The sequence below is a fragment of the Lissotriton vulgaris genome, chromosome 10 (genome assembly GCF_964263255.1).
Source record: "Lissotriton vulgaris chromosome 10, aLisVul1.2, whole genome shotgun sequence".
NCBI lineage: Eukaryota > Metazoa > Chordata > Amphibia > Caudata > Salamandridae > Lissotriton > Lissotriton vulgaris.
Window position 1 is genome coordinate 1,104,832,302 of NC_141698.1, and position 26,269 is coordinate 1,104,858,570.

At 47.9% G+C, this 26,269-nt stretch overlaps 1 protein-coding gene across 4 annotated transcripts in view; it reads left to right on the top strand.

The window, feature by feature from the left end:
- Window positions 1–26,269, top strand: part of ANKRD28 (ankyrin repeat domain 28) — a 730,284-nt gene that overhangs the window by 540,283 nt on the left and 163,732 nt on the right. For 2 of the 4 annotated variants that reach the window (XM_086942193.1, XM_086942191.1), the window contains exons 16-17: window positions 15,935–15,961; window positions 17,619–17,693. In XM_086942193.1, the coding sequence (XP_086798319.1) occupies window positions 15,935–15,961; window positions 17,619–17,693 (102 nt within the window). Of the gene's footprint in view, window positions 1–15,934; window positions 15,968–17,618; window positions 17,694–26,269 lie in introns of all 4 variants that reach the window. The other 2 variants (XM_086942192.1, XM_086942190.1) reach the window with 1 other exon arrangement.

Consider the following 26,269-nt stretch of genomic DNA (forward strand, 5'->3'; position numbering starts at 1 on the left):
ACAAAGGTCTAATTTGGCATATTCTTCCATACGCCTGCACCTTGCAGCAATTGCAGCCTATTTACAAAACAGGCAACATCTGTCTCTCTTCAGAGTACCTGCAATCAAAGCATTCATGGAAGGATGGAAGGATTAAAAAGAATAATCCCACCCAGATTGCCACCTTCTCCTGTGTGGAACCTGAATCGTGTCCTTACAAGACTCATGGGGCCTCCTTTCGAGCCTCTACATAAATGTGAACTGCAATTCCTAACATGGAAAACGGCTTTCCTTGTTGCCATTACCTCTCTCAGAAGAGTAAGTGAGATACAAGCTTTCACTATACAAGAACCATTTTTGCAAATACATCCTAACAAAGTGGTTCTTAGATCTAATCCAAAATTTCTTCCAAAGGTCATCACTCCTTTTCACCTAAATCAATCCATAGTTACCTGTGTTTTTCCAAAACCCAGACTCTGTAGCGGAAAGGGCTTCAAACACAGATGTTAAAAGGGCTCTTTTATACTATTTAGATAGAACTAAATCCTTTCGAAAGACAAAACAACTGTTTGTATCTTTCTCTCCTCCACTCAAAGGCAACCCCATCTCGACAGGTGGGATTTCAAGGTGGATTGTAAAGTGTATACGAATATGCTATATTAAAGCTAAATGTACATTAACATTTCCTCCTAGAGCGCACTCCACTCGCAAACTAGGAGCCTCTATGGCTTTCTTAAGAAACATACCCCTAGAGGACATATGCAAGGCAGCAACATGGTTTACACCACACACCTTCACGAAACACTATTGTGTTGATGTGCAAGCCAAGCAGCAAGCTGCAGTAGGCCATGCTGCTTTTTTACTCCAACGGATACAGGTGACCACCGCTAAGGGAGACACTGCTGCACAATCGATGCATAGTGTACAATCTGCAGCTCGTATGCCTCGAATGGAAAATGCTACTTACCAGTATTCATCTGTTCTTGGCATGTAGAGCTGCAGAGATGTACACGCCATCCCGCCTCCCCGGGACTTGTATCGGTTCCAGTTTTTCATCTTACTTAGATGCACATGCATGGACATCCTTTTTTTCTTTACTTTTACTAACTCCATCATTTCCCATCATGGCGAAAAACAATCTAAGGATGGAGCCGATGCCCATGCGCAGTATTGTCCAAGGGAGGAGTCACCTATCTCGTGACTACAAAGACTTCTTCCTAGAAGACCACAACCTGCAATCATCCGAGCCCAACAGGCGATCTAATGCATAGTGTACAACTCTGCAGCTCTACATGCCAAGAACAGATGCATACTGGTAAGTAGCATTTTCCTTTCACTGCGTTATGCAGAAGCTTTCTTTCAAGTGCACGTAAGGAATAATAGTTTAGACTCATATTTCCCTCTGTATAGTTCATAGCATTCAAAGACCTGAAAATGGGACTGTAGGTAACTGAGGTTTTGTTGCAGCTCCTTCCTACTTTTTGCCTCGTACTTGATGCAACTTCGACTGAAGTGCACTGGGTTCCTGCTAACCAGTTCCCCAATGCCAGTGTTCTTTCCCAAAAACGGTACAATTGTTCCCTCAATAAGCCAAACCCTTAGCACCCTCTAAGTCCCTAGTAAATGGTACCACTGCTAGCTAGGGCCGGAGATACTAAGGTGGGGTCCCTAAGGGCTGCAGCAGGACTTGTGCCACCCTAAGGAACCCCATAGCAAGCACATGCAGGGCTGTTGTCGCAAGCCGCGTGTCTTGGTACAGACAAAAGTGAAAGTATGACATGTCACAAATCCCTGTGCCATGTCCCGAACACTGCATGTAATAATTGTAAGTCACTCCTTTAGCAGGCCTGATAGCCCTAAGGGAGGGTCCTGAATGTTAAATGTGAGGGCATACCTGCATGAGCAGATATGCCCCTGTGCTGGTCAGTCCCATTGCTATCAGTGCAAGTGACCAAGGAAGCCAGTTTAAAACATGTACAGGACATGATGGCTACACTATAAAAATTGATTTGGTATCAAACCTCTCGTATTGGTTAACCCAAACGGATGCCAGTGTTGAATTTACCAATACATGCACCCAGAGGGCACCTTAGAGGTGCCCCTGGAAACCTACCAGCCTCTGGTGTACTTACTGACTGGTTTCTGCCAGCCTGCCACCCGAGACGCTGTTCTGACCTCCTTGGGTGAGAGCCTTTGCTCTCAGGAGACCCAGAACAAAAGCCTGTCGCGGAAGAGGGTATAATAACCCCTCCCACAGGATGACCTGCTGATTATTCTCCCTGGGACAGTAAGCTTCAAAGAGCTGCTGCCTTTGGAGTGTGAATCTGGCTCCCCTCACAGAAGAGGAAGCCACCACCCCTGTCCAGAGTCCCCTTGGCACCTGGACAGGCTATAGAATTAGCTAGTCAGGTAGGCGTACCACCTCTAGGCTAGTACCACCCCTAAGATGGGCTACAGAGAGGTGGACACAATTTCTCAGAAGTAGCCAGCTTTGTGATGTCATGCTTAGGAATTCTGGGACAGGGTTACGCCCACTTCCCATAGGAAGTGGTTGTATATTAAGCGTAGTGACCCAAGGGTCAGTAGCCCATTGGTTCCTACCCAACACACCCCTAAATTGAGTATTTAGGGGAGCCCCTGGCACCGGAGAAGGAGATCCTGACGACCTACAAAGGACTCAAAGAGCCTCGAAAGCAGAAGACTGAGGAGCGTACCTGACTTGGTCCCAGCCCTGCTGTCCTGTCTGCCGCCCTATGTCGAACCTTTGCCAGAGGTGACTGGTCCTGCAACTATGTGCCTCTAAAACTTGGGAGGACTGCCTGCCTTCAATAAAGACCACGACGGAGGGAGGAGCTTCGCGGGCAACCAAGATGGCCGCGTAAGCTCGGAGCTCCGCGGACCTTCCGATCCTCCGCAATCATCCTGCCTGAAATCCTGATCCACGGTGGTGGATTCTTGTTGCTGATGGTCCACTGAGGCGAGAACCGTTTTCAGATCACGAATCGGTGTTTCCTACGCTGAGCTACGTCGAGTGGGACTCCGTGCCAGTGCAGTGCCATTGTCTCTCCGGACTCCGTCACTACGCACGACCGACCTGCGGAGTGCCTGCCTGTCGTTTTCACCGTGGAGTGTCATTGCTTACAGTGCGTTCCTGAGGCGGCCTCCTACTGTCCGGCCCGGACAAGATCTCCGGCTCACTGGGCTCGGGCTTGCCTGGCATAGCCCTTTGTTCTCATCGGACCTAACATGGCGGGCAGAGGGGACCCCGACAAGACATCGGGCAAAGGCGTCCGCGGCAAGACACAGCAGCAGCAGAACAGGATTGAGCGCTATACCCAGCCAAAGACGCCACCTGTTACCGGACCCTCTGCCAAGAACCTCCCGTCCTCGGGCTCGCCGGAAGGCTCGGGCCTACCCTGAGCGACATCATGGGGGCCATCACTAGTTTCCGGGCGGACATGCAGCAACAGCATGAAGTCCTTACGCATAAAGTGGACACTATGGCCGTCGACCTGACTCTCATTAGAGCCGATTTGGGTAAAACTAACGATCGAGTCAAGGATCTGGACATTAAGGCATCCAGCCTGACGGTCGACGTCTCGGACCTACAAACAGAGGTCCGGAACCTGCAGAGGACCGCGGAACAATTCTCAAGGCGGCTGGTGGACTTTGAGAGCCGTGCCAGGCGGCAGAATGTCCGCATTGTCGGGGTACCGGAGGGTTCGGAAGAGGCGGCGACGGATCTCCTCGTAGAAGACCTGATCAAGACCCATCTGGCGCCGCCTGGCCTTAGCAACTTTTTCTCGGTGGAGCGTGCTCACCGAGTGCCGGGTGGCCCGCCAAAGTCGGGCGTGGCACCTAGACCCATCGTGGCCCGGTTGCTCAATTTCCGAGACAGAGACGCGGTCCTGCAGGCTTTCAGACGGCATGGACCGCTTAAATTTCAGAACGCCGACGTCCATTTCTATCCGGACTTTACCAGGACGGTTCAGCGACAACGCCAGAGCTAAGCCGGGGTGAAGCGGAGACTACGGGACTTGGGGTTTAAATATTCCATGATGTTCCCTGCCAAGCTCCGGATCGAGCATGAGGGTCGTGCCCTCTTCTTTGACTTTGCTGAAAATGTCAGTGACTGGCTGGACACTTTATCGCCGCGCCGAGACGCTCAGGATGAACATGAAGGTGGTGCTGCTGGTGGCCCGGACCTATGAGACTTGGCTCCATAGTGGGTGATTCATCGTATGTTAATTCTGCCTCGTATGACTATCGGATCTTGCTTTATTACACCCTGTTGACTTTCCTGTCTGTACATGGAGGGTGGCGGGGGGTGTTCGCGGGGATTCCTTACTCCTCTGGATATCTACTTGTAGAGTAGTTATGGGGCGACAGGCACACTGCTGGTTGGGGGGGCTTTTCAGTCATATGCAGGGGTGCAGGGTGGGGGGTGCAACTATGCAAGTTTATTTGTTCGTTTGTTCTTTCTCTTTCTCTTTCTTGAGGCAATGGACTGTGTTTTTTACTGTATACTTGAGGATTGAGTTGGTTGGGGTCGGGTGGGGCGGGTTGTTGGTTGATGGGGGGTAGGAATTTAAAAGTGCTTAGCTGGGATGTTAATGGGTTGGGTGACCGAGTTAAGAGAGGGGTGGTAATCCAATTGATAAAGAGACATATGCCCGATGTTGTACTTCTGCAAGAGACGCATTTGGTAGGGGAATTCCTGCAAGGCCCTAAACCGTAAAGGCTACAAAATGGTTGCCCACTCTGGGTTCTCCTCGGGTTCCCGGGGGGCGGGTATCCTTGTGCGTGCGTCCCTTCCCCTTGAAATAGACGTCACAGTGCTTGATGATAGGGGTCGCTACGCCGCTGTGGCGGGAAGATGGGAGGGGCGTTCCCTAGCGTTGCTTTCGGTTTATGTTCCTCCAGGCCTCCAATCCAGCACCTTTCAGGACCTTGGTGGCGCCATCTTGTCCCTGCCTGCGGGCTTATTGATCCTGGGGGGTGATCTCAACTCAGTCTGCTCTGGCACCCTTGATCGCCAACCGCCGAGGGACCTCCGGAATTCCCAAATGTGGCTGCCGGCTTTCCTCGATTCCATGGGTTTGGTGGATAGCTGGCGACTGCTGCATCCCGCGCTCCGCCATTTTTCCTTCCTTTCTAGTGCCCACGGGAGTCTGTCCCGTATAGATTATGTTCTTACCCTGGCGGCGCATTCGCCTGCCGTTTCTGAGGCCCGTTTTCTGGCACGGGGCGTCTCTGATCACTCTCCGTTGTGGGTCTCGTTCGACTTTGGCATCGTCCTGTCCAGCCGTCCGGTGGCGGTTAACCCTTGGTATTTCCGCAACCACAAGACGCGCGCACTCCTAGCCAAGGCCATCGACTTGTACTTCTCTGAAAATGCTGGCTCGGTTGGCTCGGTGGTCACCCTGTGGGAGGCATTCAAGACTGTGTTGCGGGGTGAGGCCCTGGCTCTTATCGCGGAGGCTAAGCGAGCCCGGGATGCCGACCTTGTGCATATTGAAGAGGAAGTCCTGGATCTCGAGTCCCGTTTGGGGCCTGAACCGGACCCTTCTCTCCTACACGACCTCTCCTTGAAACAGTCGGAGTACCATGATCTCGCTACGAATGCCGCCCTGGTTTTGGCCAAGGAACAGCAGGGCCGCGTTTACGATGTTGGGGACAAGGCCGGTAAGTTGCTGGCCTGGTTGGACAGGCGCGAGATGGCAAGCCGGGTGGTTCCGGAGATTCAGGGCGAGGACGGAGTGGCGGTCACGGACCCGAGCGCTATTGCCGAGTCTTTTGCAGACTACTTCTGGGGTGTCTATACTTCTGGTTCAGACCGCTCCGAGGCTGATTCAGCCGAGTTTCTCTCGACGATTGACCTCCCCTGTCTTTCTGATGAGGAACGTGCAGATATGGATCGGGATATAACCGCGGACGAGATTGCCTTGGCGATCCGCGCCCTGCGGTCGGGTAAAGCTACCGGCCCCAATGGCATACCGGACGAGTTATACAAGATTAGGCCGGACGTGGTCTCTCCTCATCTGAGAGCTATGTTCCTGCGGGCTCGGGAGGAGGGTGTCCTCCCTTTGGACCAACGGCTGGCCACCATAGTGGTCATTCACAAGGAAGGCAAGCCGAGGGACGTTTGTAGATCCTACCGTCCTATCTCTCTCCTCAACGCGGAACCCAAGATCCTAGCTAAACTGCTTGCAAATCGGCTGGTCGGAGTCATCAGCGACTTGGTGCACCCGGACCAATCAGGTTTTATTCCCCACCGCAACACTGCCCTCAACCTGCGTCGCCTGCATGGTGTCATGGCCAGAGCTCACACTCTGGAGGAACCAGCGGTACTTGCCTCCCTTGATGCCACGATGGCCTTCGACTCCCTGGAATGGAGCTACCTCTGGGCGGTGTTAACAAAGCTTGGGTTTGGACCGGGCTTCCTGGGTTGGGTGCAGCTTCTTTATGCGTGCCCGCTGACTGCTGTCACAGTTAACGGTCGCTTGTCGGCTTCCTTTGCGCTTCATCGTGGCACTAGACAGGGCTGCCCCCTGTCACCACTCCTGTTTGCGCTGGCCTTGGAGCCACTTGCGGCCATGCTACGCTCGCACCCTGACCTGCATGGGATCACCTGGGCCCAGGGTTTTGAAGACAGGGTCTCTCTGTATGCGGACGACATCCTGCTTTACCTTACCTCCCCTTGTAAGTCGCTTATTGTGGCGTGCGACGTACTCCGGCTGTTTGGGCGCTACTCGGGCCTGATCATCAACTGGGCCAAGTCCTCCCTTTACATTCTCAAGGGAGACACGCCGCGCCTCCCTAGGGGTTGCAATATACAGCTGGCCGGGCAAGGTTTCAAGTACCTGGGAATCTATATATCAGGTAGTCCTAAGGCGCGGTATGACTACAACCTACTCCCTCCTCTTCAAAGACTGCGGAGGGATGTTGATAGTTGGCGCAAGCTTCCGCTTTCTCTCCTGGGCCGGGCGGCATTGTTTAAAATGATGTCCCTGCCCAGGTTTTTGTATGCCTTGCAAAATACCCAGGACCTTGTTCCGGCTCGCTACTTTAGAGAGGTCGAGAGCCTGCAACGGGCCCTGCTCTGGGAAGGTCGGCCACGCGTCGCCATCCAGAAGCTTACATTGCCTTGGTATGACGGGGGCATCGCTCTACCAGATGTGCGGCGGTACTACTGGTCCTCTCAGCTCACTGCCATCAACCATGGCCTTTATGGCCCCGCGGACAGTCCGGGCTACGCTATGGACAGGTGGCTTTTGCGTGGAGGGAACTACTACCGGGCCCTGTACTCTAGGTCCTTTGATCGGCGCCTTACGGGCCCGACCAAGGCAGCGGTTCACACGTGGCGGACGATTACCAAGATACAGGGCTGGCAGGGCAGACTGACGAGATTCACCCCTCTGTATGATTCTGATATCCTAGGCAAGCTCTGGCACACCAAGGGTTTTGATAAGTGGGACCTTATAGGTATTTCAAGGGTGGAAGACATGGTAGTTAAAGGAGAAGTTAAGACTTTTCCCCAACTAGAGGCTGAATACCACTTGGGTGGGTCGGAGTTTTTCCGATACGCCCAACTGAAGCACGCGATAGATGCCGCTAGGCCAGAGGAGGGTGAAATCCCTGAGAGCTCCCCCTTGGAGGACAGGATTCTGGACGGCCATATGCCTGATAGTGCCATTTCTTTGTCCTACAAGAAGCTGATCAATGTTAGAGTTGACCTTCTCCAGCGCTTAAGAGAACAGTGGGTAGCCGACGGCCTGGAACTGGACGACGAGGACTGGCAGAGTGCTGTGTCTTCCCCTAAGGAAGTCGCCATTTCCTCGCGTCTGCGACTAGTACAGTTTAAGATCCTCCACCGGGTATATGTTACCGGCCCCGGCTTGTGCGCATGGGCTTCTCACCTGATGGCTTTTGTCGTTGTGGCTGTGGAGCCCCTGCTACCTTCATGCATATTTTGTGGGAGTGCCCTGTCATTGCCCCCTACTGGGAGAGAGTACACCGAGTAATGAGGGAAGTGACTGGAGTCGAGTTGGCAGCAGAGGCGCGGAGGTGCCTCCTCAACATCTGGGAGCCGAATGACTACAACACGGCGCAGACTCGTTGGGCTACCTTGGGCAACATGATAGCCAAGCGAGATATAGCGCAGAAATGGGGTTCTACTACGGCCCCCCTGGTGGTGCAATGGAAGGCCAATATGGACTGGTGTATGTTACGCGAGAAGACGGTGTACGCCGCCAGGGGGAGGCCTCAGACATGGAACAAGGTGTGGGGGGCGTGGAATGCCTACAGGGGTGACCTGTGCTTACCACCTGAGCCTACTCCCCGCGAGGAACACCTGTCAACGTAACCGATGACACCAGCTATTCTTACGATTACTGTAGCTCTCCTGCTTTCCTTCCCCCCCCCTTTTTCCTACATCCTACTTTCCGTTCTTCTCTAGATTCTTACCTGACCTCCGACTCCTCCAACTGACTCATGCGCGTTTCTTCTTCTTCCATTGCCTTTCTCATGCGCCCTTTGGCGCTTCTTTCTTGGGTTTTGCTGTTATATAACCTTAAAAAATAAAAAACAACCTGCAATGTTGTGATGTAATTTGTTTTGCACTTTACTCCTCCTGATACCGTGCTGCCTTGCCTCCGGGATGTTAGGCTGAATAGCTGTGTGCTTTGAAATAATAAAGGTTTTAAAAAATTTAAAAAAAAAAATAAAGACCACGACCTCCAGAAGAATAGTGGAACAATTATTTGCATTTTGCAGAAACTCCAAAAGAAAAGACTGAGGCCTCTGGAACCACAGAGTTGAAGTGGGCCATCGGTGTCAACAAGGTCCCCAGCCCCTCAGAGCTCGAATCCATTGAGGTTTCACCCCTCGTGGAATACTAGACGTCACCTGCAGCCTCTGTACGTAGGCCACCTCGACTGCAACTGCTCCCAGTAACAAAACCCAACTCCTAAAGTCTCCTCTGCATCAGTCTCCTCCGGACCGTGGAGCAGAGAACGCCAGGTGTTCCTATGTCCCGAGTATCGCAAGACTTGGTTCAAGCCGACTCTCCTTCTAGCCAGAGCCTGCAGCCTCTTTTCGCAGTGACTGATCTCCATAGAAACCTATTTGGCTCCCGACGCCGTTTGCACCCGACCACCCTTGTGCAGCTACTGCTGGTGCTGCCTTGGACCTTGCCCACCACAAACCTTAACTCCTGGAGATTGGTCTTGTAAGTTGCTGTACTATATCTGTTTGGAGAATTTGTTCTTCCTTCCATAGGATAACACTACAGAATTCACAAATTGCACTGTGTTCCCTTTTTAGGTCTCGCCTGTTGTCGATGCGCATGCGCATCGAGCAAAGCGAGACTATTGCGAGTTATCCACTCTTTATCCACACTGCAAGGAATCGTGGCGATTCCTTGCAGTGCACGATAAATTTAAGGTCAATGCGCATGCGCATTGAGCTTATGCGCATGCGCATTGACCTTAAAAGTCACATGCGCGTGCACGTCCGTCGTGTTTTACCCGCTCCGCCCCCTCCCGCCGTGTCGCATTTCTCCTCCCCCTCCCCTCTCTTCCTTCCGTCTAACGCCTCTCCCCCTCTCCGCCCCCTCCCCTGCCCGCCGTGTTATTTGTTTATTTTACCCGCCGTGTCTCTGCTGCTTCCCCCTGTCCTGTCTCTCCTCCTCTCTCTCTCTATACCCTCCCCCTCCTCCCCACCACTCCCATCAAGTCCCTCTGGCCCTTCCCTCCTCCCCGGACCCCTCCTCCCCTGCCCCCTCCACCCTTTCTTGTTTGTTTTAAAGACTAGACTACGTTTACCTCAGAGCTGGCTCCAGCCCCTGATTAAATTGTTAGTGGTAAGTGAAGGCCAAAAATGCCGTAACCAGACTCTCTTTTAAACAAGCCGTTTTGTCATGCTGCGTCGACGATGATTTGGTGTATTAGGAAATTATTGTTAACAAACTAAACGGCCTCGCGGAGACGGGGCCAGCCCTGTGGAGTGTTTATACCCCTCTCCCAGGATTTCTCCTAAGACAACTGGCTTCTTTTCTTTTTATGGTTTGTTTTTACAAGGCTTGTTTTAACTGAGGCTTGGCGTGACGACCTAACGTTTGGGGTCAGAGGGACATTTACCAGGGGCATGTTGTGGTTGATAAAAGGCTCCACATTTCTGCAGTCGTGGGCTGTCTTGACAGACATATTGGCGGGGCATGGGCTTCGTTGAAGAAAGACACGATAAAGAGTTCGCATTGATAAAATAGCATTGACTGATATAAGCACCCTGCCCTGATAGATGCAATCTTTAGTTCCGTTGGATTCGTGTGTTCTGGTGTCTTCAGATAAGGCGAACTATCCCCCTCCCTACGAAAAATAAAACCGCAGAACATCTCCTGCCTTCGGTCTCCTCACAAGTTTGTTTATTTGAGCCGCACCGCCCCCTCCCGCCGTGTCGCATCTCTCCTCCCCCCTCCCCTCGCGCCGTGTCGCATTTCTCCTCCCCCCTCCCCTCTCTTCCCTCCATAAAATAAAGTAACTGCTGTACATTGTCCAGACTTAGAAAAACAAGGTGCACCTATAGTCATATTTTTATACTTTGTGCTCGGATGGGCAGTGCCAACACTCTACAACTGCTCACAGGAGAAACACCTAGACAGTGCTTCACAATCACGCCCTTTCCCCCATGTCCGGGAAGCCACTCGAACACCAACGCATTCACGTTATTCCTGCCACAATATTGTGTCCTCAAAACCTACTCACCCTCTGGTTGAAGGGAGTACAAAGTCTGATCATACACTTTGAACATATAGTCATTGTTTGGCTGCTGATGAACATCTGAATGAGCAATTATGTATATTTTACTTTCATGTCAATTTGCACCAGATTTGCACCAGATCCCGCTCCTGCCTTCGGTCTCCTCACAAGTTTGACCTGGGTCTTCTTGCTCTTTACTAAAATGGGAGATGTTTTCCTCCATAATCAGTGTATCTAAGGTGGAATCCTTTTTGCACTAAAGAGTACTTGTAGGCTGCAAGAAAAGAACATTTGGGAGCCCCTCATCTTGGTTCTGAGCACGTATTGAAACATTTGCTGGCGGTTTTGCATATGTAATTTAGGGTGACTGAGCTTCAAGAAAACTAAAGTATTCCGTGAAATTGTTGACTCTGTTTGGGAGTAATTCATAGAGGTGTCTCTCACTGGAGCTCATGGCTGAAAGAAAATAGAATGATACCACTTATGCCTTTCATGCATGGACAGTGTGCCCCCACGGCGGCTCGAGGTGCCAAGCCCCCAAACAGAAAAAAAGAGCGTGAACCCCTCACCCTCACTCACCCTCACCCCCTCACCCTCACTCACCCTCAACCCCTCACCCTCACTCACCCTCAACCCCTCACCCTCACTCACCCTCAACCCCTCACCCTCACTCACCCTCACCCTCACCTTCACTCACCCTCAACCCCTCACCCTCACTCACCCTCAACGCCTCACCCTCAATCACCCTCAACCCCTCACCCTCACCCACCTTCACTCACCCTCACTCACCCTCACTCACACTCACCCTCACTCACCCTCACCCACCCTCAACCCCTCATCCTCACTCACCCTCAACCCCTCACCCTCACTCACCCTCAACCCCTCACCCTCTCACCCTCACTCACCCCCACTCACCCTCAACCCCTCACCCTCACTCACCCTCACTCACTCTCAACCCCTCACCCACCCTCAACCCCTCACCCACCCTCAACCCCTCACCCACCCTCAACCCCTCACCCACCCTCAACCCCTCACCCTCAACCCCTCACCCTCAACCCCTCACCCTCAACCCCTCACCCTCAACCCCTCACCCTCAACCCCTCACCCTCAATCCCTCACCCACACTCACACTCACTCACACTCACCCACCCTCACCCTCACTCACACTCACCCACCCTCACTCACCCTCACTCACCTTCACCCTCACTCACCCTCAACCCCTCACCCACCCCCACTCACCCTCAACCCCTCAACCTCACTCACCCTCACCTTCACTCACCCTCAACCCCTCACCCTCACTCACCCTCAACGCCTCACCCTCAATCACCCTCAACACCTCACCCTCACCCACCTTCACTCACCCTCACTCACCCTCACCCTCACTCACCCTCACTCACCCTCACTCACACTCACCCTCACTCACCCTCACCCACCCTCAACCCCTCATCCTCACTCACCCTCAACCCCTCACCCTCACTCACCCTCAACCCCTCACCCTCACTCACCCTCAACCCCTCACCCTCACTCACCCTCACTCACCCCCACTCACCCTCAACCCCTCACCCTCACTCACCCTCACCCTCACTCACTCTCAACCCCTCACCCACCCTCAACCCCTCACTCACCCTCAACCCCTCACCCACCCTCAACCCCTCACCCTCAACCCCTCACCCTCAACCCCTCACCCTCAACCCCTCACCCTCAATCCCTCACCCACACTCACACTCACTCACTCACACTCACTCACACTCACCCACCCTCACTCACCCTCACTCACCTTCACCCTCACTCACCCTCAACGCCTCACCCTCACTCACCCCCACTCACCCTCAACCTCAACCCCTCACCCTCCCTCACCCTCACTCACCCTCAACCCCTCACCCTCACTCACCCTCAACCCCTCACCCTCACTCACCCTCAACCCCTCACCCTCAATCCCTCACCCTCACCCACACTCACCCTCACTCACCCTCACTCACCCTCACTCACCCTCACTCACCCTCACTCACCCTCACCCTCACCCACCCTCACTCACCCTCACTCACCCTCACCCCCTCACCCTCAACCCCTCACCCACCCTCAACCCCTCACCCTCACTCACCCTCAACCCCTCACCCTTAACCCCTCACTCACCCTCACCCTCAACCCCTCAGCCTCACCCTCACTCACCCTCAACCCCTCACCCTCACTCACCCTCAACCTCATGCTAAAGATTTACAAAAAAACCCATAAACAATTCTAAAAGCACTAACTCTAATGCTGCGAGACCTATTGCATTTCTAATGCTTGTTTATAGTGAAAATAATTTATATTTAAAAAAGTACTTACCTGAACGATTTTTCTCTGTTGTCTAAACATCTATAAATATACTTGCTATTTTTATAAGTTGGTGTGGGTCGTCTCTTTGAGTTGTGTGTCCTTTATTAATCATTGTGTGTATTTGCAAATGTCTTGCACTTCTGTGTTACGCCTAAGGCTGCTTGACCACACTACCCCCAAATAGCACACTTTGGGATTGCATAGCAAGCCCCTGTCCACTCATAAGAGAACCACTGGATTCTTTACACAGTATATCAGATTTTTGAAATATCACATAAATACCCAGCTTTCTAAGGGACTGAGATTAGTAGACTCTCATTCGAGGTCACCACGCGGACCATAGAGACCCACATTGGTAGGCCCTTTAAAGGGTGGTCCTTCAGAGCCTAGAGCAAAAGTTTAAAAGGATTGAAATCCATAATAATGCATAGTAGTAGTTGTGCATGTTTCCTGTAAACAAATAGTCTAGTAATTAAGCTTTTGGCAGTCCAAGGAGGCTAGTTTAATAGTAAAGCTTGCTACATTTCAGGATAACATTAAAAAAGTATGGAAAGAGGAACGTCACTCCGTCCAGCAACAGGTGCTAATGGAGGCGTAGTATACTATGGTGGTCTGTGCGGGCAAGGAATGTAGATCATCCTCCACATTACCAAGCTTAGTCAGGCATAGCGTGCCAAACGTGTTCAATAGAGGTAAATTGGTGGTAAGCTATTGGGACCCATAGAACTCCGAAGGTTCAACAGAACCAGATAATTGAGGGTGGTAACCTGTTAACAGAGCTACTTTTACAAGATCTTGTAAACACAACACCTCTGTGAGTAGTTGTGGGGGCATCTGCTGTTAAAGACAGTAGGTAAAGGGTGACTTTTCAGAATCAGTGTTGCCAGTGCTCACACAAGGTACAGATGAATGTCCTCTGAATATTATAGTAGAAAAAACATAAACTCCTTCATACTTTTGGATTCATTGTCTAAACATTTAAAACCGGACCTCCAATGGGAACTGGTTCCAGACATAAAGGCACATAAAGATAAAGAGTAAGGAATGGTGATCGATGGACCCTGAAACAGGTTGCTGAAGTGCTGCACGAACTGGATCGGAGGAGGCACAACCTCTGGGTACAGTGGACAAAGGGTTTCCACTAACAGGAAATGACTTAGCAATAGAATGAAGACATAATAGTTAGAGTTGCATTAATGAGGAAAGGTGCATAGTGTGATGGGCCTTTTAAGTTCCAAGTCTTTGGGTGTTCTGTTGTAATGGATTTAAACATGGTGCAGACTGACCACAGAGAATGGAAAGCGAAGTTGATATTGCTGGGATTTGAATTTGGGAGTTGCGGTTGTCCTCAGCAAGCACTTACCTTACTAAGCCATCTTGCGGGTGAATAAATAAATCTTCCTTTTGTACTAGTTGGGCCTAGCACAGTGATCCGCACTGAGGCTGTGACGCTCAAAGATTGCATGCGGAGACCTGCTGCCTCCTGGATGATAGGCTTGGCACAAAAGCCTCTGATCTTGTTAGTTACAATACTTTGATTACCGCTGACTGTTGTCAGGGTATCGAATATCTCTGAAAGCAATGTTTTGGTACATTGAGAGAAACATGTGTTTGACCTCTGTGCTTAGAAGAATGATTTTCAAATGTTGTAAACAACTCACATGTCAGTTTTAAATAACTGGAATATGCAAAGCATATGATTGTTTATTCACCCACAAACTGTGAATCGAAAGTGACAGCGAAGCAATTTTTCTTTATCTGTGTCCGCTATGAAACTGCTTTGGTCATACCTTTGAAACCCTTGATGCATTGCTTTTTGTGAATGCATTGTGCTGGGTCGTCCCTTTTCTCGCATCCTTCACTAGTTTGCCCTTTGTGATTGGGCAACTCTGAAGCTTTCTGCGGGCCGCTTTGGTGGTTTGAACAAGTAGAAAGAACACTGTTATCGAAACGCAGAGATGGTGCAGTATTTTGACCCATACAAATTCTGCAGCAGCCAAGTTTAGAATATTAGCTCCTCTTCCACAACCAATGATTGTATGAACCGGTTAAAAGTAAAGACCTTTGTAGTATATCCGTTGTGTAGCCCATTCAAAGCGGTGTGCTCTTACCTTTCACAAACGTCATCTTCCATTCATTCAAAGAGCAGGATGTGCTCCTGATTCTACTTCAATCATATAGCACAATCACAGCTGAAGAAAGAGGCCTCGATTTTTTAATATTAGCTCCATCTTTCTTAAGTGGATGTCTACAAGGTGGCGGTTAAAAAGTTACGGTGAAGTTTTGTTCATCTTGACATCGTATTCCCTCATGATGCCAAGGTTAGCCGCCGCAGCATCCACATCATCTCCCATAAATTGTAGCTGAGTGTCCCGTGGTCATGTTGCTTGTGAAGTTAAATAACTAATAACCAAAAGAAATGTGCAAACTGCAATGTTTTGGAACGAAAGTGCACATACTATTCTTAGACCTCTCCCTAATTTGTGGTCACTAGAACCTTGCTTGTTGCTAGTCCTCTGGCTTCCAATAAAAGCACAGGGGATTATGTTGAGCTATTGCTTTTTCTGAGTTCTCTTCCAGTAGTTCCCAAACCCATTTAAAAAGAAAATAGAATGCTGAGGCATAGCCACGTCTCTACTTGTATAACTGTGTGGTCTGCTTGCTGACTGTGGTAAGTGTTTGGAAGTCATATTAATTTAACACATTGAATGACAAGCTAAAGCCAGCCGCCCTGAAGCTATAGAGAACTAGGGCAGCAGCCGGAGCTTCTGGTTCCCTAGACTTTATTCTCCGCGTGTATCTGCAGCAGTATATAATATAGGACTTTGTAAGTGGAAGCACATTTATTTGTTCATTTATCCTTTGGTTTTGCCTTTCAGATCTCAAGGGAAACGCCTCTGGACGTTGTAAGTGTGTGTACATTTACTTATGCTTGTTAAAGATATCTGTACTTGTATACGGCTAATGTTTGTTTGATTGTTTAGCTACAGTTTTGATCTCGGAAATATTTGAATTTGCCTGATCAATGCTAACACATGAGCATGAGGTTTTATCTTTGTGCTACTCCTTTTGTCAGTGGCTTTTCTGATCACTTACTATCCATATCATTACATGGACTCAAACATCACTGTGCTTTCTGTGACAGTCTTTCACCCTTCACTGTGATCACTATATAAGCACCAGAATTGTTTTGTGATTTTGCCTTCCATGGTACAATGCTTTTATCCTTCCGAAAAATCATTACACATGCTGATTGCAGCTTCCATTTCCATCACTTTGGCGTGTTCAGCTGAAACCCAGCAGTTTTAGCCTTGCGCATATCTTCATTTAACACCTTATTTAACATCTCTTTAACCCATGTTGATCTGCCATTTACTTTGTGTTTGAGTTAGCCATCTGTTGGCCCATTCACTTTATTTTCATTTGCTGGGTTCTTGATGAGGCAAGCATGTCTGCATCCATGCTTAGTTTCCAGCTCACAGACTCCTATATGCTACCAGTCTCCTGCTGCCCCTCTTGAAATCTGCCAGAGCCCTGTGTGGACTGGGAACTGTAATATAGGCATTGGTAACTCTGTGCAGGTGTTTTACTTCACCAACTTGAAACATAGACAGGTGCACCGCCATCTTTGTCTTGCGGATGTCCGAGGGAAACGAGGTTCCTCCGGAGAGTGGTGAGGCTATGGTTCACTCTCTGTAGCCCCTCACAGTAGTGACCAATTATACTGCTCCTAGGACTGTTAGCAGACCTGCTGATCCCATTTCATAGACCAAGGACTGTGCATTGCACTCTTGGCAGGCTCTTAGTCCACTGATGGTGCTGTTATGTTCCAATCTGTGAATCAAAATAGTTGAGAATTAGTGTTGGCTTAGTAACTGATCTTGTAATTAGAAATATCAAGGATAGATCGTAAAACTGCTGTCTTCAGAGACTTTTCTACTAAGGCCACTTAGCATCCTCTTCGAGACTCACATAAGTGGCCAGTTTAGGGATTGTCTTATTTGCTGTCTCAGAATGGTGTTTTTTGAAACAGTGTCCCTTGATCAAATGGCAAAGCTTGCCACTAGTTTGCAGATTAGTCTAATTGGTTTAACTTCAAAAACATGTGAAGCTTGGTGGTGAAGCAGATGCCCAAGATTTGCGCAAAGATGATTTCATATTAATGTGATGACCCTCTATTCTGAATGATTTGATTTGTACTAATATTATTCAAAATAGTTTTTCCTCAGAAGTAATAATCTTTTGAGACTTTGAATAAAATAGATAGGGAACACCTCACCTAATCAACAGTCAATTGAGATTACACTGCTCCAAGATAGCCGATTAGTTATAAATATCAGGCCGAAACATGTTGGAATAATTACTGTTGTAAATGTTTTCAGTATTGGTATAAGTGTTCTGAAAAACTGTACTTTGGGAATAGACCCTCATGCTTCAAAGAAATCAGTAAATCCTTCAAATGCAGACCATCATTTGGCTCACTGATTACACCCTGTTACAAATCGGTTAACTCAACTTGAACGGAACAATTACCTTTTTTTGTGTTTTGGCCGCATTTGTCAGCTCATGGAGACATCCGGGACAGACATGCTGAATGAAGCGGACACCAGAACGCCCCTCAGCCCATTGCACTTAGCTGTAAGTAGTGGAATATTCTTGTAATGCAGTTTGCTTGGTTGAACCACTGTGTGCTTCTGGCTGTGCTGCTAGAAGCTTGTGGCTGCATCTGCTGGTTGTGTTTGGCTGTACTGTTGCATTTTTTGGCTTACATGATATGCACCTGTGGTAGCCCTGTAATGTGCTTACCATGATCTAGTGTGACGTTGCTACTGTTTCGAGGTTCCATAACAAAGGCTCTTGATTCTGTTTGGTGACACCTGTACGTCTAAAGGATTAACAAAATCAATCCTCCCTTCACTCAGCCTGACTCCTAGTCCTATAGAAAGGATCAAAACAAAATTAAACTTCAGGATAGAGATCCTAGGACCAAACCATAAAGCTTATCAAAGATGAGAACCTTGTCCTGGTGATGTGCTATTTTAAGGACTTTAATCTAGATGAGTTGTTTGCAAAAAGATGGGCAGTCATTTAGTTAGGAACAAATATTTTGGAAATAAGCACTGCCTTTATAAGCAATGTGAAGATTGACAATGTTACATTTGAAAAAGTACTATAAAGAAACGTGCAGCATTGCATTCTCCTTTCAAACAACTGTGTTTTAAAAAAGAACTGAGAATAGCACATAATACAGTCATCATGTGGGACAACCAACAAAAGGAAATGACCATTCTCGTTCAAGGGGGTCTCCGTTGATATGCACTCAATAGTGCTGCCCACATGTAGATCACCCAAGCATTTCTTTGAAATATCATCTTTTGTGGTCAATTTTCACCTTTCTTCCGGCCAAATGAGTTAATATTTTTGCAGCCTATAAAATAGGCTATATATAGAAAAGTTACTAGAAAATGAGTAATGTTTCCTAAAAAAAATTTTTTTGCAATCCTTTTATAAAGAAAATGAAGTTGAAGGAATCAGGACAATGTGGCCATACAGGCTACAGTTTTTTTAGTGTGAAAACTGACACTGCATCCTTAAGGGCCCACAGCCGTCCATTGCCCCATCATGCTTAGCCAGTAGCAGTTACCTCTGTTCTATTTTTCCAGCTCTGGTGACTGGGAGAAGATTCAGCTGCACAAAGAGCACGGGGGTGCTATCTGAAGGAGCAGGATCATTGCACAAGTGAGAAAAGGGCCAGCTCACTACGAGTGCTTTACCCCTTCTCTGAGAACTCCACGAAAGGGTGGTCCAAAAAGAGACATCACCCTGAAAAAACAATAATGCTCCCATTTAACAGCAAAGGCTTCATCGTTGAGTCAAGGTTGTATCAACATATTTGCCAATGAGGACTGGGCCAACATGCAAGAAAACACACAATGGTGTGACTTAAAAAACGTTCAACGTTGACACATCATGACTTCGAAGCACCCATTGACGCCGAGAGACACTTCGATGTTGAGAACACTGGTCAACGTTTTAGACGCACCATTGTCGATGCACTCTTAGACGCTGAGACCCACATAGACGTTGACTCACTGGTTCTTCTTTTTCAATTTGTAAATCTGCCAATTGGGTAAGAAAGATGAGATGAGAAGGTTACCTGCTACATTGAACTCCAATAATCGAGAGCATATTTGCTAGCTATGCCATCATTTTGGGTGGTCACAACATATTCTCCAGCTCCTGCTTTGCAGCCTTCACCTCCACAACCCCCAGTTTCTCTTGCGACTTCTACACCTCTTCCTTCTGCTACTTCTCCTCCTCCTCTGGTAGAGCGTTTGGGGTCGAACCCTCCCTCATCACCTATGGCACCAGGGAGATATAAATCTCTGCCTGGACCTGTATCTCCTCACAGTTGAAGAGCGAAATCAAGACATCACTCTTGTTGCTCTAGATAACCCTCTCTTCCAGACATTCTTCTAGGCGTAGACTTTGGTCTAGAACATGTCCTACTAATCTGCATTTATCAACATCCACTGACACAAAAAGGTTTTCGCTTCCCTTGACTAACTCCCCTCCAGCAAGAATATCCCCAGTTGACGATAGCAAAACCTTTCAGGAGGTGCTCATCCGGGAGCGAACAAACGTTATATCCTTCTGCCACCACATTTGTGATTGAGACACAGCACGATCATTCATCCACAAGGCCACTACTTGCATTTATTTTCAGGCCTGTTGGAGGCGGCAATTGAATTCTTCCACACGCCTATTGCAGCTAAGGCTGCGTCTTCCAGGCAACAAAAAGGTGTACAGGCCTTCTAATCCTGATGGTCTTTTTTTTCGTTCGGATCTTCTTCCCGGCTCTGTAGCGGTCTTGACAGCAAAAGCCCAAGCGCCAAGAAACTGGTTGGTGTATGTGTGCTTAAGAAGGACTTTAAACATAACGGGGTTTCGTGCCACCGCTCCCTGGTCTACTTTCCAACAGACAATTAAAGCAGAAAACTGTATTCTGCGGCATGGATAATGCTGGCTACAGTGGCTACCATCATAAAGTCTGCAAGTGCAACTGCTCTTCTGGGCAGAGATGACTTATCATATCAGACTGCCTTCAGGAATTGATTTTATCTTTCAGGAGATCGCAGAGAAGACTTTGTTGAAATTTTAAATGTCATGATGCTGTTCAGTCAAGCTATCAGTGTGGCTGCAAACTTGTCTCTGTTGCCTGTCCAGAGGTGCTGTCATTTTTTGGCTTTTAGAAGATATTCTTGACCAATGGCCTTCAAGCCAGAATCTCAACGGATCCTAAATTTGCCTTCCGCTGGCATAACTTTATTTGGAAGTCATGCTGATGATGAAATAGCCTGTATGAAAGCTAAAATTCAGACTTTAAAAGCTGTTGTGCGTAAAGAAAGAGCATTAGAAACAACATTACAGACCTTTTGAAAGGCCACACTACCCACAATGGGTTCAAACCCTGGTGTCCTCAAGGTCACCAACCGCAGCATCATAGGCCTTTTCCACTAACAAAGGCTCCAACCAAAAGGTAGAGGTGGTCACCAGTCAGCTGCAGCAGGTAAACTTCCTGCAGGGACAAAACAATGATTCTCTACTTAACCCTCTTCCGGTACACATACTGGGGATGAAGGGCGGTGCGGGATGGATGCATTTTCAATTACCTGGAAGAGTGGAGTTCCATCCCACATGGATACTGAATATTGTTCAGAAAGGCTACTGTCTCCTCGTCACCTATCCTCCGTCAGCTATACCATCAAAGAAGTTGCCACACAACATCTGGAGAAGCATCAACAAAAGGTGGATTTGCTCCTGCGAAATCAAGCTTTGGAGGTTGTACCTCTTTCTCAGAAAGGAATGGGAAAACAAATGGATACGACGGAAATGTTCAGGATGCTAGTATTTCATCAAGGCTACCTCCACATCCGTTGAGGTGATTGGCTATGCTCCATAGATCTTCAATGTTCATACTTCTAAATACCAAAAGCCAAGAAACACTGCAAGTTCCCGAGATTAGTGGTCGGCAGCGGTCACTACTAGTACAAAGTTCTTCCATTAAGATGGAAAAGCTGTTCTCCTGAGCGCTGATAGGTGGAGTCATGTGACTGTGTGCGGGTATCATTCTGTTGTGGAAGTGATTAGCTGAGCCACATATAACCACCACCCATTTGCATTGTTGGCCGTTCCTATGTTTCCAGACCTTCAGACACAGATCCAGAGCTTTTCCTTGGTCTTTCGGACCACTGATTCTATCAAGATCTACCACTGTACAAAGGAAATGTTCACCTCCTTAAGGGAAAAGGGTTCAAACCGGTTAGGGGACTGTTACCAACAGATGTCTGAGACTCACAAAGTATGCTCATGGCTATACAAAGTATGCTTATGGTGTCTGTGGTCGGAGCATGAGTCCATGGCCTGCGGCAGCTGTTCCCAGATAAACCTGAAGGCCATACGGGATCATGAGGATAAACTTTACATCACCAAACTCTAGAACACTTCACAATGCAACTGGTCGTAGTCAAAAGAACGGTGCCTCTCCCGCGGCAAATCCTAGTGTTGGTCGAAGTCTTCGGGTAAGTCTCAAAAAGAAATCCTAAGTGGAAGCAGGATTTGTCTACTTCCCATCACATTCGGCTCCAGAGAAGGCATCAATGTGCCTCCCTGTCTCACTTCAGAGCTCTGTCCAAGTCTTGTCCTGGATTTTGTGTTGCCAGGTCCATCTGTGACATCGCAGCAAATAGAAGCTTTCTGAGAGGCCATGCTGTCCATTTTCAGCAGTTTTCCGGCTCCCTCTTGTGTGCCTAAGAGCCCCAAGGATCCACAAGGCCTCCAGTCAGACTTCTCCTGGCACATTCATTCTCTGCACTTTCTGTGCTCCTTGATCTCCTATCTGGTGCAGAACGGACACTGCACAGATACCCTTTGTAGAGACACAGAACTTGGTGCTGGAGTGGGATGTTCAGCCCATAGTGCTAACCGGCTCCAAGCAGAATCCACTTCCACTGAGATGGAGTCCGTCTCCCACTGGCATGCAACCAATAGATAATCTTTCAGAGTCCAATAATTTACCCTTCCCGAGTGGTAGGGCCCACATTTTACTCTGGCCCTGACTTAGACAATGGCTATTGAAATTAAGTGGGCGACTGTGTTCCCCAGTATGATGAGGAAAACTGGTATGAGGAATTTCAAGATGCCATTGGTCTGGATACTTCTCCAGACACTAGACGTGGATCTCCTTCTGGTCCTTCGCAGGTATGAGAAGGGCAGCACATGTTCTAGACCTGCAGCTAACCACTATGGAGTTGAAGTCTAAAGTGGTAACAGAGGTACTTTAACATGGTCTGGCCCCTACAGAGCCCCTGTAACAATTTGCGGAGGCACACTCCTTTTTATGTGACATAATGACATATCTATTGTTTTTTTGCATTTTTATAATGGGTTCCGTGAGTTCGACAAAGTAAATGATTTTTTATATACTTGGAAGTTAAACTTGCTTATTTGCACAAAGGATACAGCATTACTTTAGGTGGGGATTTTAATGCTAAATTAGTGTGGACACAGCTGGAAGACTACCACAACTTGGGTGCTAACATTGGCCTAGGGTACAACTCCCTACAAAGAGACTGGAGAGACCTAGCACCGTCCGACTGATTTAGATATTGGATCTGGTTAATGTGTATGAAGCCTACAACCCTAATTACTTACACAAATCCACCTTTGAGAGGGGCAAATAATCTTCTGTTAGATTACATTTGTGTTACTTGAGAATTGTTGGCTAGTGTTGCAGGGGCATAAATTGTTCCGAGTACAGAGTGACAATAATCCCATAAGTTTAGATCTATGCTTATCTAGGACGATGGTGGTAGTCAAGAACATGGCATCACTCATTAACTAAGTCCCAGGGCCTGCGTTTGGCGTGGAGAAATGCCGATATGAACACCCTTTTGGCTAATTGTGTTTGAATCATTTGCCCCTGGTGACCAACTGCCTTATTCCCTCCGCCGCCTACAGTGCGAGGGCGCGCTCATTTGTCCAGCTTGGGGGTTAATAGAAGGCTGTTGAAGCCCAGTAGACCCTAGCGACTAGAAACCAAATGGTTTGATCAGCCCCGTAGGAAGGCATCACTATCGCTCTGAGGCCCTAACTGAGTTACCCAGGGATCAGTGTAAAATACAAAGATGTAGAACCGAGTGTAAGGCAGCACTACGGAACAAGGAACTGTAAAATGAATCTTGGGGTAAACTGATGTTGGCATTCAGGGCTTTCTGGCTGGATGCAAACAAGATTTGGTCTGTATGTGCTAAGCCCTACTCTGTTGTCCCCACCATCGGTCTGGAAGCTTGGGTAGACCACTTTAAGGAGCAAAATAGGGTGCTTGGGCGCGTCTCCTGGTGTCCCACCTGCATGCTCTAACTTTATTGAACATAAGGCGCTTGGGATGGAGTATGCAGAGGATGCCATGAAGTGGGCGCCCTTGTTTTTGTGGTGTTCTATTTGGGCTAATCCACTTTTCTTTAAATAGAGATAAAAAATGAGTGTCTTGCATGTGAGAGGGGCATGAAAATCCCCTGGTTTGATTATATCTGAACTGGAAGAATGAAACTGGGTAGCCCATCCCTTGTCAATAACCCTTATACCATGCAAAAAACTGATATATCCCCTCTCTGGAGCCTTACCTAGAGTGGATTGATTGCTCCTGGGACAGGCTACTGCTCACTATGTTCAGATTGGGATTTGTGAGGTGGCTCGATGGTGTTCCCCTTGGCCACTTTGAACCCTCAAACGTCTTGTTTTATCCAAATGTTGAATCCTCCTCACAAAGCCTTTTGGATTTTACTTTCTTTTGTAAACTTTTTATCAACCTTAAAAAGAAAAACGTTCTTCCAATTATCTGAAAGCTTGGGATTCGAACCTCTAGATTCGCCCTTGTGTATCTACAACAACTAGACACCCCCCTCCCCCCATGTAACTGCGTAACATTTGTTCTTTTTTTAAATGTGCAGTCAGTAGAAGGAAATCACTAATGTTTTAACTGTACAGTCTTATGTAATGATGGAAGCCATATGCATTTCAATGAACTCATTTTGTGAACTCATTTTGTGATCTTGGCACTATGCTCTGCACCTTTATATCTGCCTGTTATGCAAGATAACTGTGTAATATATTGTTACGTGACCAATTCATATATTTGCGGAGTATTGTTCGCTGCTATTTTTTATCTAAAATAGATTTTAACTCTAATATAGATTTATATACATTTATATAGATATATTTTTATATATATGATATATTTCCCAAAAGCGATGGATTGTACTTTTTCATGTGTGATTTTATGGTCACATTTGTGCCTGAAATAAAGTGAATTTGACTCCAAGCTGAAACCCAGCAACCAAGATTGAGCCTGGTTCCCTCCGGCATGCATCCAATAGATGATCTTTCAGAGTCTGATACTTTGCCTTTTCTGCGATGTAGGGCCCAAATTATACACTGGTACTGACTCAGACAATGCCTATTACGATGTTCCCCAGTATGATGAGGAAAACTGGTATGAAGAATTTCAAGATACCATTAGTCTGGATATTTATCCCAGATTCTGGACTTGTATCTCTTCTGGTCCTGCCACTGAGCAAAGCGCCTCCTTCGCAGTTATGAGAAGGGCGGCAGACGTTTTACAGCCCCTACAGAGCCATGGTTACAATTTAATGAGGCAAACGAGAATACCGTTTAGGGCATATGGTTAAAACCATGTTCAGCTCAGCCTGTTGATGGGCATGTCATTTGTTATCGTCCTTCTCTTGGCAATCCAGCATTTCTTACACAACCTCAGATGCCAGAGAGCTTGGTGATGCAGACATTCACAAGCAAAGTAAATCCCAACGCTTTCAATTCCACTCCGCCTGATTGTGAATCTAAAAGAATGGAGACATTTGGAAAATAGATTTGTTTTCCTCTACTAGCCTTGTGTTGAAGTCTGTGAATGTCAGCTGCCTTCTAGGCCACGACTCTCATGCCCTTTGGATGCAGTTTTGATCCACCCTTTTGTAGACTGAAGTGGCAAGTGTTCACTTCAGACAAGTGATCCTCCAAATTTGTCCATCAGAGCTACACCTACCTCTTTCTAATCCACTGCATCTTTCACCCCCATCTGTGCATCTAAGAGATGACCAACTTTACGATATGCAGCAGGAAGCTAAGGCCCTTTTGGCCAAATAGGTAAAAGCTATAGTTCCAGCTTCTAAAGTAGGAGCTTGGTGTTACTCCTGCTATTTATCCAGTATTGGGGTATGTTTCATAGATTCACATGCCTGAATCATTCCCCGTCGCCGAGGCAGGAGTCCCACGGTAAATAAAAAAGCAGTGCCAAAGGTAAATAACAGTAGTAGGCCAAAAAGAAAAGGCCTGAGGCCTAGATCTTAGTAGCCTATCTACATCATTATGCTAAAAGAACCAAAAATTTGGTCATAACCAATCCGCTATCAGCACCCTCTAGAACCCTCTCTGCAGAGCCAGTTCTCCTCAAATTTTCACAGCATGTCGTGTGTGAAGGGAGTCTCCCTGAGCTCTGCTCAGTTTCTTCAGCTTTTACTTCTTTTTGGAGCATCCAAGATCATACTTCATTTCTCTGACCATATTAAGGCAGTAATATGGCAGTTTGGCAGAAAACAAGGTAATAGACTACGAAATATGTCTAACCTTTTCCTCAATAACTCTCACGTTCTGAGAGATCAGGCTATTATTGGGACTACAGAGACTTTAATCTGCCACTTCTGATGAGGACAACGAGGATTCCTTCACCTCATAGGAGAGGTCAAAGGGAGAAGTTGCGCCAGGAGCCTCCATAGGGCGCACATAAAAGCCACAAAGACTCACCTTGAGTCTTTATGAGACACTTCTCACAGAGAGGCAATTGGAAAAAACTTCCTCAGAGGCTGATCCTACAACTCCCTTTTCATCCCTGACACTACATCAGGGAAATCCTCTTAACCTGACAATAGGAGTCTATAACAAAACTCCATGTCTACTACTACTGCCTCACCAATATGAACCTAATCTACGATGGTCTCGTCGACGACGGCCTCATCTACGACGGTCTTCAACGACGGCCTCATCTACAACGGTTGTCTACGACAGCCTCCTCTACGACGGTCGTCGACGACGGCCTTGTCTATGATGGTCTCATCTACAATGGCATTGCCTAGGACAGC